Source organism: Suncus etruscus, chromosome 7, assembly GCF_024139225.1.
Source record: "Suncus etruscus isolate mSunEtr1 chromosome 7, mSunEtr1.pri.cur, whole genome shotgun sequence".
Classification (NCBI taxonomy): Eukaryota; Metazoa; Chordata; class Mammalia; order Eulipotyphla; family Soricidae; genus Suncus; species Suncus etruscus.
Window position 1 is genome coordinate 69,921,602 of NC_064854.1, and position 17,022 is coordinate 69,938,623.

Here is a 17,022-nt window from a genome sequence, read left to right on the forward strand (position 1 = left end):
TGGAATATTATGCAGCTGTCAGGATAGATGAAGTCATGAAATTTTCCTATACATGGATGTACATGGAATCTATTATGCTGAGTGAAATAAGTCAGAGAGAGAGAGAGAAAAATGCAGAATGGTCTCACTCATCTATGGGTTTTAAGAAAAATGAAAGACATTCTTGCCATAATAATTTTCAGACACAAAAGAGAAAAGAGCTGGAAGTTCCAGCTCACCTCAGGAAGCTCACCACAAAGAGTGATGAGTTTAGTTAGAGAAATAACTACATTTTGAACTGTCCTAATAATGAGAATGTATGAGGGAAATTGAGAACCTGTTTAGAGTACAGGCGGGGGTCGGGTGGGGAGGAGGGAGACTTGGGACATTGGTGATGGGAATGTTGCACTCGTGATGGGTGGTGTTCTTTACATGACTGAAACCCAAATATATTCATGTATGTAATCAAGGTGTTCAAATAAAAAAAAAGAAAAAAGAAAAACTTTAATACCTGAAAATTAAACAGCTCACTACTAAAAAATCAGTGTGTCAGAGGAAATCAAAAGATTCTTGAAACAAATGCAAATGAAGACACAAATTATCAGAATTTATAAGACACGACAAAAGCAGTACTAAGAGGAAAATGTATAGCTTTGCAAACATATCAAGAAGGAAAATGGGGTCCACATAAATAGCTTAGTGACAGCTTAAAAAGTTAGAATATGATCAACAAAATAAATCAAAAATAGGTAGCAGAGGAAATAACAAAGCTTAGAGCAGAAATTAATGAAGTGGAAATTCAAAAACAATCCAAAAGATCAACAAAAGCTAAAGTTGGTTCTTTGAAAAAATAAACAATATTGATAAACCACTAGCAAATTTCACAATGAAAGAGTAAGCGAGAATTAAAATGCACAAATCAATGGTCTTTTTATACAAAAATAATTATAGAGAAGACACAGACATTAAATAAACAATTCCATTCACATTAGTGCCACACAAACTCAAATACCTTGGAGTTAAATTAACTAAGGAGGTATAGGACCTATACAAATAAAACTACAAAACTCTGCTTCAGTAAATAAAAGAGGATACAAGTAAATGGAGACACATACCCTGTTCCTGGATTGTTCATGGAGTTAACATCAAAGTACATCAAAGTAATGTACAGATTTAATTTAATTCCTCTAAGGATACCCATGACATTCTTCAAAGGAGCTGGTCAAATGCTCCAGAAATTAATTTGGAACAATAAACAGCCACAAATAGCTAAAGCAACCCTTAGGAAAAAGAAAATGGAAGGCATCATTTTCTCAACTTTATATTGTATTACAAAGCAATAGTCATTAAAACAGCATGGTATTGGAATAAAGACAGGCCCTCAGATCAATGGAATAGACTTGAGTTTTCAGAGAATTTTCTCCACATGTACAATCAATTAATCTTTGATAAAGGGGCAAGTAACACAAAACGGAGCAAGGAAAACCTCTTCAACAAATGGTGCTGAGACAAGTGGTCACCCACATGCAAAAAAAAAAAAGTGAACTTGAAACGCCAACTCAAAGCCCCTGGAACTTCAAATGAAATAGTGACTAGGATATAAAAGCCACCCCCAGATTGGGAGAACCTATTCACCCAATCCATTGTCACCTGATCCCCCATCTTCCTGTGTAATCTTACCTGATGGTAAGACCAGCCCATTTCTGGAAGGGGTCTTTGGAAGGTAACAAAAGGATTGCCTCAGGGGTAAAGGGGATTGAGAGAGATTCTGGAGGAAGCAGCTGGAGAGGAAGCTAGAAGCAGGAAGGAGGGAGAAGAAACAGGACGAGATGGAAGGGCAGCTGAAGAGAGCCTGCTTAAAAGGTTAGATTAAAGGCCACATATGGTGGCTATGGCTTGTAATAAAACCTTATCTCTTGAAACTTCATGATTGACTGTGGATCATTTCCTCGCCGCTATCCTGAACACACAGACCCGTCGGCAGGAAGGGGGTGGCAGGCGTGTGGTCCAGGCTGGCAAAGAAAGGCCTCACCATCCATCACACCATCATCTACAATCATCCAGGACTCAATAATTAATATGTATTTTATACCCATCAAATAAGGGGCTAATATCTAAGATATATAAGGTATTGACAGAACTTAATAAGAAAAGAAATTCTTTTTTTTTAATATATATATTTCATTTAATCACCTTGATTACATACATGATTGTGTTTGGGTTTCAGTTATGTAAAGAACACCCCCCATCACCAGTGCAACATTCCCATCACCAATGTCCCATGTCTCCCTCCTCCCCACCCGACCCCCGCCTGTACTCTAAACAGGCTCTCCATTTCCCTCATACATTCTCATTATTAGGACAGTTCAAAATGTAGTTATTTCTCTAACTAAACTCATCACTCTTTGTGGTGAGCTTCCTGAGGTGAGCTGGAACTTCCAGCTCTTTTCTCTTTTGTGTCTGAAAATTATTATGGCAAGAATGTCTTTCATTTTTCTTAAAACCCATAGATGAGTGAGACCATTCTGCGTTTTTCTCCCTCTCTCTCTCTCTCTCTGACTTATTTCACTCAGCATAATAGATTCCATGTACATCCATGTATAGAAAAATTTCATGACTTCATCTATCCTGACAGCTGCATAATATTCCATTGTGTATATGTACCACCGTTTCTTTAGCCATTCGTCTGTTGAGGGGCATCTTGGTTGTTTCCAGAGTCTTGCTATGGTAAATAGTGCTGCAATGAATATAGGTGTAAGGAAGGGGTTTTTGTATTGTATTTTTATGTTCCTAGGGTATATTCCTAAGAGTGGTATAGCTGGATCGTATGGGAGCTCGATTTCCAGTTTTTGGAGGAATCTCCATATTGCTTTCCATAAAGGTTGAACTAGACGGCAATCCCACCAGCAGTGGATAAGAGTTCCTTTCTCTCCACATCCCCGCCAACACTGTTGATTCTCATTCTTTGTGATGTGTGCCATTCTCTGTGGAAGAAGTCAAGCTCTCACTGTTTGCAGATGACATGATACTCTACTTAGAAAAGAAATTCTAACCCCATCAAAACATGGGAAGAAGAAATGAACAGACACTTTTTCAAACACGAAATACAAATGGCCAAAAGGCACATGAAAACGGTTCCACATCACTAATCATCAAGGAGATGCAAATCAAAACAATGAGGTACCATCTCCAGGCACAGAAACTGGCACACATCACAAAGAACTAGAACAATCAGTGCTGGCGGGGATGTGGGAAAAAGAAAGTCTCATTCACTGCTGGTGGGAATGCCATCTAGTCCAGCCTTTATGAAAAACAATATGGAGATTCCTCAAAAAACTGGACATTGAGCTTCCATATGATCCAGCTATACCACTCCTAGGAATATACCCTAAGAACACATAAACACATTACAAAAATGCCTTCTGCATATCTATATTCATTGCGTTACTATTTACAATAGCATGAATCTGGAAACAATTCAGATTCCCATTAACAGATGAGTAGCTAAAGAAACTGTGGTACAAATTCACAGCAGACTACTATGCAGCCATCAGGAAAAATAAAGTCATGAAATTTTGCTATACATGGGTGAATATGCAAACTATTCTGCTGAGTGAAATAAGTCAGAGAGAGAAAGATAGACACAGAATAGACTCAATTATCAGTAGAATTTAAGAAAAATAATACATTATTGTAATAATACCCAGAGACAATAGAGATGAAAGCTGGAAGAACTGGCTCATGATATGAAGCTTACCACAAAGAGTGGCAAGTGCAATTACAGAAATAATTACACTAACAACTATCATGAAAATGGTAGTGAGTAAGAGGAGAGTGCCTATTTTGAATACAGAGTGGGGTGGGGGAGGAGGGAGATGGGAAGCATTGGTGGTGGGAAGGTTGCAATGGTTAATGGGGGTGTTCATTTTTTTAAACTAAAACCTAACTACAAACATGTTTGTAATAATGATGCTTAAAGATATTATTTTTAAAAAGAATGTACACCAATGCATGTTTTCTGCCACCAATATCCCCCATTTTTCTGTTACCCTCCAGTCCCACCGGGTCTTACAATTTGCTTCTCTCTCAATCTCTATCTTTCCTTTTTGACACTGTTTTTACACTATTGTTAATAAAAGGGTGATATAATATCACTTTATCCCCTTTGAGCACCCAGTTCTCATCTAGAGTGATCAATTTCAACTATCATTGTCAGTGTAGACCCTTCTCAAACTGCACTCACCTCTCTTTGTGGCAAGTTTCCTACCATGGACTGGTCCTCCAGATCCTCATTTATATTATCTCTTGATATTACTGTATCATTTCTTGTTTATTCTTATATCCCACAAATTAGTGAGATTATTCTATGTCTACATCTTTTCCTCTGGCTCATTTCATTCAATATAATAGTACTGTTTCCACCCATGTATAAGCAAATTTCATGACTTCATCATTGTTTCTTTAGCCACTCATCTGTTCTGGGGCACCTGGGTTGGTTCCAGATTCTGGCTATTTTAAATAGTGCAGTGGGCATCTTTGTATTTTGTTTTTGTGTTCCTAGGGTGTATCCCTAGAAGTGGTACTGCTGGATCATACCGGATCTAAAATTCTAGTTTTTTTAGGAATATCCATATTGTTTCCCTGAGATGCTAGATTAGATAGCATTCCCATCAGCAGTGAGAGTCTCTTTCTCCCTACATCTACACCAGCACGGGTTGTTCTTGTTCTTTGTGTGTGTGTGGGGGGGGGGGGACACCGCTATTCTTGCAACATAAATAAATCACCAAGACAAGTTAAGTGAGAAGTGTCATGTTTTATATATAAACTAGTTTCTTATTATGTTGAATACAAGTTCATAGGAAAAAAATTTGTTTTAAAAATAAGTTATTTATAACCAGTTTATAAGTTTATTGGTTGTCATATAAGTTGTTCGCTGACTGAACATTCCCTCCTCTTTGTAAATGACTTCTGCCATTTTGTGCATTTTGCCAATAAACTATGTTTCTACAGCTGAGTGTATAAAGATGTTGTGACATATTTGCTTAATATGGCTATTAGAAAAGATGAAATCTTGCACAGAACTGCAACTGTTATGGAACTGAAGAATAACATGTTAAGTAAAATAAATCAGAAAGATAATGATATACATTGGGTGATCGATCACACTTATCTGTGACATATAGAGGAACAAAACAAGGGGAAAATAGCATCTGTTGGATTTAAAATTAAAATTAAAAAATAATTGGGCTGGACCAGTGGTGCAAGCAGTAAGGTATCTGCCTTGCACACGCTAACCTAGGATGAACCGCAGTTTGACCCCCCCATTGTCCATATGATCTCCCAAGCCAGAAGCAATTTCTGAGCACATAGCCAGGGGTAACCCCTGAGCATCACCTGGTGTGGCCCAAAAACCAAAAAAAAAAATTAAAACATAATTAAAAATACTAAAAATAATTAAAAACTCTAATGAGGAGAGGGTGGCATGGGAATAGAGGGACAGTTTTAAAGTATTATAGAAACAGTTGTGTAAGTTCTTGGGCATTTTGGTAGTCATGAGATATAATAATGACATGCATTAATATCACAAATATTAACACTAAACTATAATAAAAATTATTTATAAATAATTTCAAAACTTTCTCCCATCCTTCTAATTTGACATTCCTCCAAACACTGGAACTGCTCAATTTCTTTAGTCCTGAATCTGAAGCTAATGACTTGAAATAAGTGATAAAAAAAATTAGTACAACAGATCAATGTGGACAAACTTAATGCCCAGTAGCATCACATTAATAAAAATATGCATTTTTATTTTTATTCACACCCCTTTAATAGTGGTCCCTGAATCCTCAGCACTGCTACATGAGGTCCAAAACTAAAAAACAGAAAAGAGAATATATATAGGTCCAATAATGTAAGGGACCCCAACCTGCTTCAACAATTATCAACTCATATTCAATCCTGGTTCATCCCCCTCTTCTATATTTTCAGTGTTGAAGATACTTTATCTGCTTTATCTCCTTTGATTCTCATAAGAACTGTGAAAAGTGGGGTGGGTGGGGGTTAACAGTAAAATTTTATTTTCAAAAAATTACTATTTCTGAATGCAGATGCAAATTTTTATAAACAAAACTGAAAGTCTTTATAAATGTTTTATTGGACTTTGTTAATCCTAATAAATAAAGTTAATAAAAGGGCCATTAGCATTTTTATCTTCAACTATTATCCAACCTGAATGGAATTACTGACGAATAAACTTAAGATAATGATTTTTTAGAAAAATCACTTCGAGTGAATAAACTTGACTCCATCCATACTATAAAAATAGGGTTTATTATGAAATTACACCACCTTTAATGTCACATTTTGTAAAAAAAAAAAATTGGGGGGTTGAGAGATAGTACATTGGTTAAGACCCATACTCCTGACCCAGGTTCTATCCCTGGCACTCTGAGCAAGAGTGAGGTCACTCCTGAGCACAAAGCAAGGAATAGCCCCTGAGCACTTCTAGGTGTGCCTAAACCCAAACAAAACTAGATGAAATTTTCTAAAACTTTTAAGAAATTTTAATATTTTGGATAGTACAGAGTGGGGAGTCCTCTTGATTTGTGCTGGAGAGACTTTGGCCAACAGCAAATTTAAGACAGTTGGTCAGTGGTTCAATGTAAATGTCGAATTATGCATTCGAGTGATGCTCAGCCTCTACAGCAATATACCATCAGATTCAGAAGCCTATATGGTACAGAGATTTAACCCGGGTTGTGTACATACATCCTAACCACTGTACTACCTCCCAGCCCTGAATTAATATAATTCAGAACAGCTATAGGCCAAAAGTGCTATTTGTAGAGAAACCAGATACATTAAAATAAAACACACTAAGTGATCATTTGAATCTCTGGTTTAGATGTCAAGTTTCTGACAGTTTACCTTAGAATTTGGAATAATTACAACTATTAAGTTTTACGTCATTCTTTCACTCGGAGATGGGTATAGACAATCAATGCCTCCACTGTATATTGGTACTTACTCTTAAACTAGTTCTGATTCTTTTCAAAAACCCAATTTTGGTGTTTTTATGTTTGTTTGTTTGTTTGGTTGTTTGGTTTTTGAGTCACACCCAGCAGTGTTCTAGAGTTACTTCTGACTTTATGCTCAGAAATCACTCCTGGCAGGCTCAGGGATATGGAATGGGGATATGGGATGCTGGAATTTGAACCACCATTCTTCTGTATGCAAGGCAAATGCCTTACCTTCATGCTATTTCTCCAGCCCTCATAAACCCAATTTGTACAAGCATTTTAATTATCACATAGATCTTTACAAATACTTGTGTCTATATTTTTTAATCTATTTCTTAGCTGACAAAGAATATCAGGTATGTCCCAGATGTTCACTTGAAGGTTGAGAGGTCAAAGGAGACCAGGTCAATACTAGCACTAATAATGCAGTCCTTTTTTAAGCCAAAGTTACAGTTGAATAGTAATTACAAGGAAAAAATTGCAAATATTTAGTAATTATCTGTTTTTTTTAACTCCCCAGATTTTTCTTCATTTTTTAACTTGAGAATAGCAATTTAGTGTTAAAATGCAGTGGCTGATGCCAACAATCCTAAGCTTCATTAGTATAGATGAAGCAATGTTCACATTGTTACACAAATAATTAGAGAGATTAAATAAAAATAAACACTAAGGATGTACAAAATCTCTGAGTTAGAAAATCATTTTAATTACCCTAGTGACTTCCAGCAACCTTCATTATCAACCACAGCTCAAACTTAAATTGTTTTATGTAAGAATATTATAAACTATATGGAAAAGTACTATCACTACCCAGTGATATTAGGTGTCATTAAAGTGACTGTTTCTTCAAGCTTTCATTAAAAGGAATTTTTTTATTTCATTGCCCAATAAACTCACTAAATATTCTTAACGATAATAAAATTCTACATATAAAATTTTTACCTAGACACCTTTAATATTTTGTGCATAACTATATATTTACTTACGTTTGATTTTGAAAGAAGTAGGTCCACATTTTAATCATAATATAGATAAGAATGATAGTCATTTTGGGTGGTATAGCTCAGGGGTACAGTATTTGACTGCAAAATGACAGTCATTTTAAATATATGTCATCTGAAATTATATAGTTGCATGCCAAACTGTGTCCTGTATTTGGGGTACATTGATTTCCTCTTTCTAAAACTCCATTCTGAAACTTGAGAAAACATTAATATCTTCTCTACATGTAGAGGCTTTAGTTATAGTATTGTCCATTTAGAATAAATTTCATCACATGATCCTGTGTTGACAATTCTGTACGATTGATAATTCTGGGTCAAAAAATTGTTTCATACCCACGAAAGATTATGGCTAGCTACATCAGCCCATGCAGAACAAAACTGGCAATCTCAGGAGGAGAGAGTAGGTCAAGCACTCACCTGTCAAAGCTACATTTGCTGCCTCCATCATCCAGAATCAATATTTCCTGATGGCCTACCCCCATCTAAAATTCCCTGCAAGAATGCCAGTCTGACAACACTTCAGGTATACTGACTGTTAGGCTGATATCATCAGGGCTTCTTTTGGAGTGGGTACCCCTCCTCATATTTCTCTTCTTCTGGGAAAACCTGCCTACAAACAGTCACCATGTTTGAACTGGGTATTCTTCCAGGAGGCCCTGCAGCTGGATATATGCCCCTAAAATTCATAGTATTGTAGTTTTAAATTTCTAGACAATTTCATTTATAACAACAACAAGAGCTTACTAAACCTTCTGCCATTTATATTGACTTCATTGTCGATGACTTCATTGGTGATACAATAAATTTTACAAATGAGCTTGCTACTGTACTTTTTCTTTTTCTTTTTTCTTCCATTTCATTCTTGTCTTAACTTTCTCTTTTAAATAGCTTTTCTTTCACTTATCTGGAAAAAAATTATTTGTGATTAACTATGTCAACTATGTGATGCATTTTCATAAGGTGTTACTTATATTTAAACACCACTTGTTTACACCATTCATCCTACGTAATCCCTTCTCCTCTGCAAAATCTTTATATTTTGCTATATAGGGAAGCCCACACCCAGTGAAACTCAGGGCTTATTCTTAGCTCTGCACTCATGAATTACTCCAGATAGGGGGCCATATGGGTGGCTAGGGATCAAATCCAGGAAGGCTGCATGAAAGGCAAACACCTTATCCACTGTGCTATTGCTTCAGTCAAACAGTCATTAATTTCACTATATTTTACTAATAGCCTATTTAACCTTACAAGATACTCATGGACTATCAAATAGTAATTCCATCTTCTAGATCAGGAACTTCCCAACCTAATTTGGCCTTAAAAAAAGACAAAAGCACCACTAAAAATCTACCTTCATAACTTGACACCTGTGCTGCAAGTTGTTTCTCACTATCTGCTGGCTTCATTAAATAGATCATATTTTCTCTCAATAAATATAAGCTAAAGATGGAAATTATCAGTAAGTAAATTAAAGTTAAACTACATAGCAGGTTTTTTTCCTATTTAACAATTGGAAAACTATTTATTTGCCCATTATGACATTAAAGCATGAGTTATCTGTACTACAAACCTTTCATGGACATTCAAATATGAAAAACTGGTGAAAAAATCTTTGTTACCTTATTAAGGGAACAAACAGAAAGTGTGTCCCTCTCACCCACACACATACTACACCACAGGCTACCTCCAACCCATTGTGTTGTTCTAATGCTATGCTGGCATAGGGGGCTCTAGAATTGGCCACATTGGGATATTCTGTTCTAGATCCTTAGTTCTTTTGGTTTTGTTTTGATTTTGGGGCCACACTTGGCAGGACTCAGAGGTTACTTCTAGCTCAGCAACTCAGGAATCATTCCTGACATTACTCAGATGTCAAACTTGGTCAGTCATATGCATGGCAAGTGCCCTATCTGCTGGACTCTCTCACCTGATCCTAGGCTCTTGAACTGAATAGCTCAACTTGGGAGGTGAATGCAAAATTTTTTTTATTTTAACAATGTGTTTCATAAAAGGTTTTTAAATGTTCAGTGACCAAAATTCAAGTCAACATTAAGCCAGAGAGATAGAATGAGGTTAAGATATTTCTCTAACTGGTCAGCCACATGCAAAAAAGCAAGCTCAGATATCCATCTAACACCATGCACAAAGGTCAAATACAAATGGATTAAAGACCTTGATATCAGACCTGAAACTATACAGTATATAAAACAACATCTAGGTAAAATACTTCATGACATTGAGACTAAAGTTATCTTCAAGGAGGAAACATCACTCTCCAAACAAGTGGAACAGAGATAAACAATGGGACTACATTAAGTTGATAAGCTTTTGCACCTCAAAGGAAATAGTGACTAGGATACAAAAGGCACCCACAAAATGGGAGAAACTATTCACCCAATATTCATCAGATCAGTTATACAAGGTACTACCAGAACTTAACAAGAAAAAAAAAAAACATCTAACCCCATCAAAAAAATGGGGAGAAGAAATGAACAGACACTTTCTTAAATAAGAAATACAAATGGCCAAAAGGCACGTGAAAAAATGCTCCACATAACTAATCATCAGGGAGATGCAAATCAAAACAACAATGAGATAACATCTCGTGCCACATCACAAAGAAAAAAGAACAATCAATGCTGGCAGGGATGTGGGGAGAAAAGGAATCTCATTCACTACTGGTGGGAAGGCCATCTTGTTCAGCCTTTACTGGAAAACAGTATGGAGATTCCTCAAAAAACTGGAAATTGAGCTCCCATATGTTTCAGCTATACCGCTTCTAGGAATAAACCCTAGGAACACAAAAACACAATACAAAAATGCCTTCCTCACACCTATATTTATTGCAGTACTATTTACAATAGCCAGACTCTGGACACAACCAGGATGCCCTTAAACAGGTGAATGGCTAAAGAAACTGTGATACCTATACACAATGGTATTATTATGCAGTTGTCAGGAGAGATGAAGTCATGAAATTTTCCAGTACAGGATGTACATGGAAACTATTATGCTGAGTAAGTCAGAGGGAGACAGATAGACTCAGACTAGCCTCATCCATCTATGGGTTTTAAAAACAATTAAAGATATTAGTGTAATAATGCCAGAGACAATAGAGATGAGGGCTGGAAGGATTGGCTCACACTATGAAGCTCACCACAAGGAGTGGTGAGTGCAGTTAGAGAAATAACTACACTAACAATTATCATGACAATGTTAATGAGTGAGAGAGGTAGAATGCCTGCTAAAATACAGGCAGAGGATGGGGGGGGGCATTGATGGCTGGAATATTGCACTGCTGAAGGAATGTGGGTGTTCTTTTGATGACTGAAACCCAACTACAATCATGTTTGTAATCATGGTGCTTAAATAAAGATATTATTTTGCAATAAAGTAAAAGGTATTTGTCTAGCACAAAGACCATCCTGGTTCATTCAGTTTGATCAGCATAACTACATATGATTCCCAAGCCCCAGGAGGATTCCTGAGTGCAGTCAGGAATAAGCACTGAGCACTGTTGGGGTGTGGCTCCAAAACGAACAACAACAACAACAAAAACAACAAAAGAATCATAGGACAACTGTGAATTCTAAATTCCCGTTAAAAAGCAAATTTCACTGATTTTGAAAGGGTTTTCTCTTGAGAAGAAGCAACTGGAAAAATAAATATATGTTATAGTGAAATGCAATAGCACCCTATTATAGGATGTTACCAATGCTTTTCTCTACAATTCCATAGCCTCTAGAACTTGATTCATTCTAGCTAACGCAAGCCAATTCAAAAACTTTTTTTTTTTAAAGAAACAACATTTCACCAGGATGAAGATTTAAATCTTCTGTGCCACTTTGTATCTTTGTGCCACTTTCTTGTGTTTAAGGAAAGTCTTCATTAATTTCCTTCTTTCCCTAATATACTGCATTAACTCCAGTGGGCCAGCCTGGAGCCCTGGTGAGGGGACTGATAAAGGGTTATGGTACTATTCAGAGACCCGTTAGGTTGTCAGAGAATTAAGGATACTGAAATAGCATTGTTTCCTTTAAATTTCACTCAACTTTGCAGTTTAAAGTAGAATTTTTGAGTGAGTAAGATGGTAGACTAGAACATAAAAATTTTACTTGGGGCTAAAGACATTGTGGTACATCTACACAATGGAATACTATGCAGCTCTTGGGAAAAAATGAAGTCACGAAATTTCCCTAGACATGGATTAACATGGACACTCTTATGCTGAATGAAATAAGTCAAAGAGAGAGAGATAGATATATAATAGTCTCACTCATCTACAGAATACAAGAAAAATAAAAGACAGTATGGTAATAATATCTAGAGACAATAGAGATGAGGGCTGGAAGGACCAGCCCAAGATATAAAGTTTGCCATAATGAGCAGTGGACGCTGTTAGAGCACTAATTGCACTGACAACTACCATGACAATAATAGGAGAGTAGTAGAATGCCTGTCCCGAGAAAGGGGGGGTGTAGGGTTGGGTGAGGGAAATGGGGGACATTAGTGGCGGAAAAATTGTACTAGTGAAGGGTGGTGAACATCCTATGACTAAAACACAACTACGAACAATTCTGTAACCACGGTGCTTAAATAAAGACATTATTAAAGCAAAAAAGAATTGACTCAGGTTTCAGATTTTGAGAAGGAAGCGGGGAAATCATAGACCTCCACTACTTACCACCAACACCAATGCCTGAGAGTAGCAAGGATAGGACTGAGTAAATGAGAGTCAGAAAAGCTGAGGATGATTATAACCCAGAGCTTTCCAGTCTGCCCTCATGCAGGACTACGTGTGAGCAAGACTGATGACACAGACCACTGAGCAGAAATGTGCTCAGAAATTCTTTAACATAGGTCTTTGGTGGGAGAGGTTTTCCTGCTGCTCTGCAGCTACCTTGTTGGGGTGGCCATAAATCGTAAACCCTCTTCTTACCCACAGCCTGGCACTACACCAATTGCTTGTCTTCCAACACCGTCGCATCATCCTTTGGATCCGGAGGTCTTTTGATGTTAACTGCCCAATTAATTAATCTGAGAAGCTCTGCCTAGCCTGGGGGTGCTCAGGGCACCTACAGGGTGGGCCCCAGGAATACTGCAGCTGGAAGTGGAGGGCACAAGTTCTATTCCACTTGAACCCTTGACCCTGACCTTGCATAAATCACCTTAAACTCGGAGTCTCTCGGCTTCCTCATGCAGAAAACAATGGTGATTTTAGTTCCCAAGCCTCCTAGAAAGGGGGTCACTGGGTGAGCCAAACCGAACTGTGCCTACAAATGATTCCAGAAAAAAAATATTAAGTTAACCGTCTTCCGTAGGAGTTTTAGGAATTTTCGCCTCGTAATTTCACTGCAGTCCAGGCAGACCCATTTAGCTTGGTGACTCACAGCCAGCTAGCTACCTCGGCGCAGCACCCCTCGACCCCCTGGGGCTACTATTGAGGTGTTTTTCGGTGACAGAGCTCTGTAATCTCTGTTCTCTCTGTCCGGAGCGCCCCAGTACTCCCACCCTGCAGCCGGGCGCCTAGATGGGTGAGATTCCTTTGCCCTCCCCTCTCTGGTCTCCCGAGTTTTCCGCACGTGAGCGGGTCTGCCTGCGGATCGCGAACCACCTGGCCGCCTTTCCGAAAGCCGGCGAGCCGGCAGCCAGTCCCGCCCCGAGGTCGTGCGGCCCCGCGGGGACCCTCCTCGCCGGCCCCCTCCCGCGGGCAGCCGCCGCCTCCGAGCTCGCAGCGCAGGCCGGCCGAGCGTGGGGCTCCCGCGCCAGCTCCCCGTCGCCGCCCTTCTTCGCCAGTTGCTTCGCCGCTGCCTTCCCCCAGGCGGACTGGGAGGACACTGGAGCGTGCGGCGCCCCCGCCCCTCGCTGGCTCTTTCTTCCCGGGCTTTGGGATCTTGCTGCCGGTGCCGGGAGAGGGTCTGCGAGGCGCGTGGGAGCCGAGCGTCAACCGCGCGCTGGCATCTAGCTCCTCCTGGTCCCTGCACCTCGGCGGGGATGTGACAAGGCGCCCGGAGTCTGCTCCTCCTGCCCTCGAAGGTATCCTCGAGCGCGCAGGGGCTCACGACCCGGGTGGCTACCGCGCTGCGCAGCGCCGCGGGACGGGGGCTGCTCCCATTCGTCGCGTAGGAGCGAGCGCGGTGGGGATCGGAGGTTGCCAGCGCCAGGCTCAACTCCCGGACCACCACCCGACCCAGCCCAGCTTCCCTGCAGCTCCCCGAGGCGGAGACCTCGCCTGCCTCCCGCGCGCGCTCTCTGCAGCCGGGCTTCCTCGGCATCCACGCCAAGCCAGTCCCTGCGGCTGCCCGACCCGACCCCATGGGGAGCGCGCAGGCAGCTTCCTGAGAACGGCCGCCGCCTCCGACGTCCCCAACTGCGCGCTGAGCTGAGCGCCTCCGCTTCTTCTTTCTCCCTGCTCGGGGCGGGCGAGAGGCTCGGGCGAGCGCACCATGAAGTCCGTTCTGCTGAGCCGCTTTTTCATCCTCCTGCCCTGGATCCTAATCGTCATCCTCATGCTCGACGTGGACACGCGCCGGCCCGCTCCCCCACTCACCCCGCCGCCCCACGCCGCCGGCCGCGCGGGGACCCGGAGCCCGCTGGGCCTGGGAGGTCCCGCGCGCGCTGGGGAGAAGCGCCACGAGTCGCGCCCCCGGGCGCCCCGGGAGCAGCTGCTACCCACGATCTATGCTATCACGCCCACTTACAGCCGCCCGGTGCAGAAAGCCGAGCTGACGCGGCTGGCCAACACGTTCCGCCAGGTGGCGCGGCTGCACTGGATCCTGGTGGAGGACGCGGCGGCGCGGAGCGAGCTGGTGAGCCGCTTCCTGGCGCGGGCCGGGCTGCCCTGCACGCACCTGCACGTGCCCACGCCGCGCCGCTACAAGAGGCCGGGGCTGCCGCGGGCCACCGAGCAGCGCAATGCCGGCCTGGCCTGGCTGCGCCAGCGACACCAGCACCCACGCCAGCACGCGCAGCCCGGCGTGCTCTTCTTCGCCGACGACGACAACACCTACAGCCTGGAGCTCTTTCAGGAGGTAGCTAGCGGCCGGCCCGGGCCCACGGGGTCTGGAGGGCGCCGAGCTGGGTTGTGGGTGCAGGTTCCCCCCACCCCCAACCCCACCCCGGGCCAACCCGGCCCCAACAAAAAGCAAAAAGCAGCTGCGCGCTTGGAGTGCTCACCTCCTCGAGCGCTCATTCGGGACCGCAGGTGCAAGGGGTCCTGGTCGCGGGGAGCCCCTGGCCCCTCAGCTGGACTCGGGGCTGGAGGGTGCCTGAGAGGGCCCTTGCTACCTGCCACGAGGAGGTCAGTCCCGGGATTCTGCAGCCCACCTTGCCCCCAAGGGAAAGAGGGGGTGGTTTTCGGGAACTGAACTCACTTGGGCCGGCCTGAGGACGGAGTCCAGTTGGGGAGGCTTTGTCCGTGGGCCCCCAAGAGCAGAGAAGGGTTCTGGGGAGTTCTTGGCCCCTCTCGGAGACTTTTCAACATAGAGATGTGGTTGAGGGAGGGAGGGAGGGAGGGAGGGAGGGAGGGAGGGAGGGAGGGAGGGAGGGAGGGAGGGAGGAGGAGGGAGGAGGGAGGAAGGAAGGAGGAAGGAAGGAAGGAAGGAAGGAAGGAAGGAAGGAAGGAAGGAAGGAAGGAAGGAAGGAAGGAAGGAAGGAAGGAAGGAAGGAAGGAGGAAGGAAGGAAGGAAGGGTGGAAGGTGGGGGAAGGAAGGAAAGAAGAGATAGTTATTAGAGCACCCAAAAGCAAATGCCAATTTTTCCCAGTCCGCTATCGTGCTCCTTAATTAAAACATTTGCTTTCGACTGGGGTCTTTTTTCACTTCTCTTCTCGCACTCCACAGACGCCCACACTGATTGAAAATGACCAGGTTTTCAAAGGAAACACTAGTAAAAATATAAGACTGGTATGCCCTGTGCTTGCCTTTTCTGGGCCCGTGGGGATGGGAGGGTGGGAACGGTGGGGATCCACTAGTCTTTGTCAGACTGTCTTGCACCAAAATCCTGGTCTTCCTCCTTGACCTCTGGGGCTGGAACCAGCCTGGCCCCTGCTGCCTGGCTGGCATGTTCGCTCTTGGAAAGCCACAAGTGCACAGCGCCAGAAATCATGGGCTTATAACAGGTGCTATTTATTTCTCAGACTAGTACTGCAGTCTGTGTGTGTGTTCGAGTTCTGCAAACGACAGTGTCTCGTGGTTCGGTCTGTTTTCTTCCTCCCACATAAATGGGAATGACTGCGGTGGGGTTGGTAACTGGGAGGAGTGTAATTGTTTTCTTTGTCATCCAGTGAGATTGTTATCTTCACCCAGATTCCTTGACGTCTTGCCCCAACTCCCAAATAAACTTTTTATCCGTTTTTTCTTTTATCTGAACATCTGTTTAGCTTTCATAACCACAGGGCAGAACTACTCTGAATCCAGCCCGTTTAATGTCCCTGCCTATGTAACTTTTAAAAATGCATATTTGGGGCCCGAGCATAATACAGCGGGATGGATGCTTGCCTTGCTTGTGGCTGACCTGGTTTCAGTCCACAGCATCCCGTCTGGTCCCCCCAAACACCACCAAAAATGATTCCTGAGTGCAGAGCCATGAGTAAGTCTTGAGCTTTACCTGGTGTGACCTAAAAACAAACACAAACAATCAAAATGCATGTCATTTAAATGCATTTGCCACTTGCATTTTTATCCCTCCTCTATTCCCTCCTGAATGAAAGGATCAGTAATTACTCTCCATCTTGTCTTTTCTTTTCTGCCCTTTCATGAGGTGGCTCTTTCTTGTCCTTTTTCTTCTGGAGAAGTAAACAAGTTTGCTGTTGTATGATAAGGTCTCTGTTATAACTACATTTAAAACTATTGCCTAATTTTCAGAAAGCTCTTTTTATTCTGCTTATTCCACCCCCCGCACTTATTCTGTTATTTTAGTCTAAAGTAAAACCCGTTACATTTCAATGCATTATAATTTACAAATTTTGTTGTTGTTGTTGTTGTTCTCCTCCTTTTCTTCTTTCTTCTTTTTTT

The 17,022-nt window shown here is 42.0% G+C and overlaps 1 protein-coding gene across 1 annotated transcript in view; it reads left to right on the top strand.

Moving 5' to 3' along the window:
* Nucleotides 1–14,358: 14,358 nt before the first annotated feature.
* B3GAT2 (beta-1,3-glucuronyltransferase 2) overlaps nucleotides 14,359–17,022 on the top strand; it is a 90,566-nt gene continuing 87,902 nt past the window's right edge. The window contains exon 1 of the mRNA XM_049776934.1: nucleotides 14,359–15,039. Coding sequence (XP_049632891.1) covers nucleotides 14,455–15,039 — 585 coding nt within the window. The 5' untranslated portion in view covers nucleotides 14,359–14,454. The remainder of the gene's footprint in view (nucleotides 15,040–17,022) is intronic.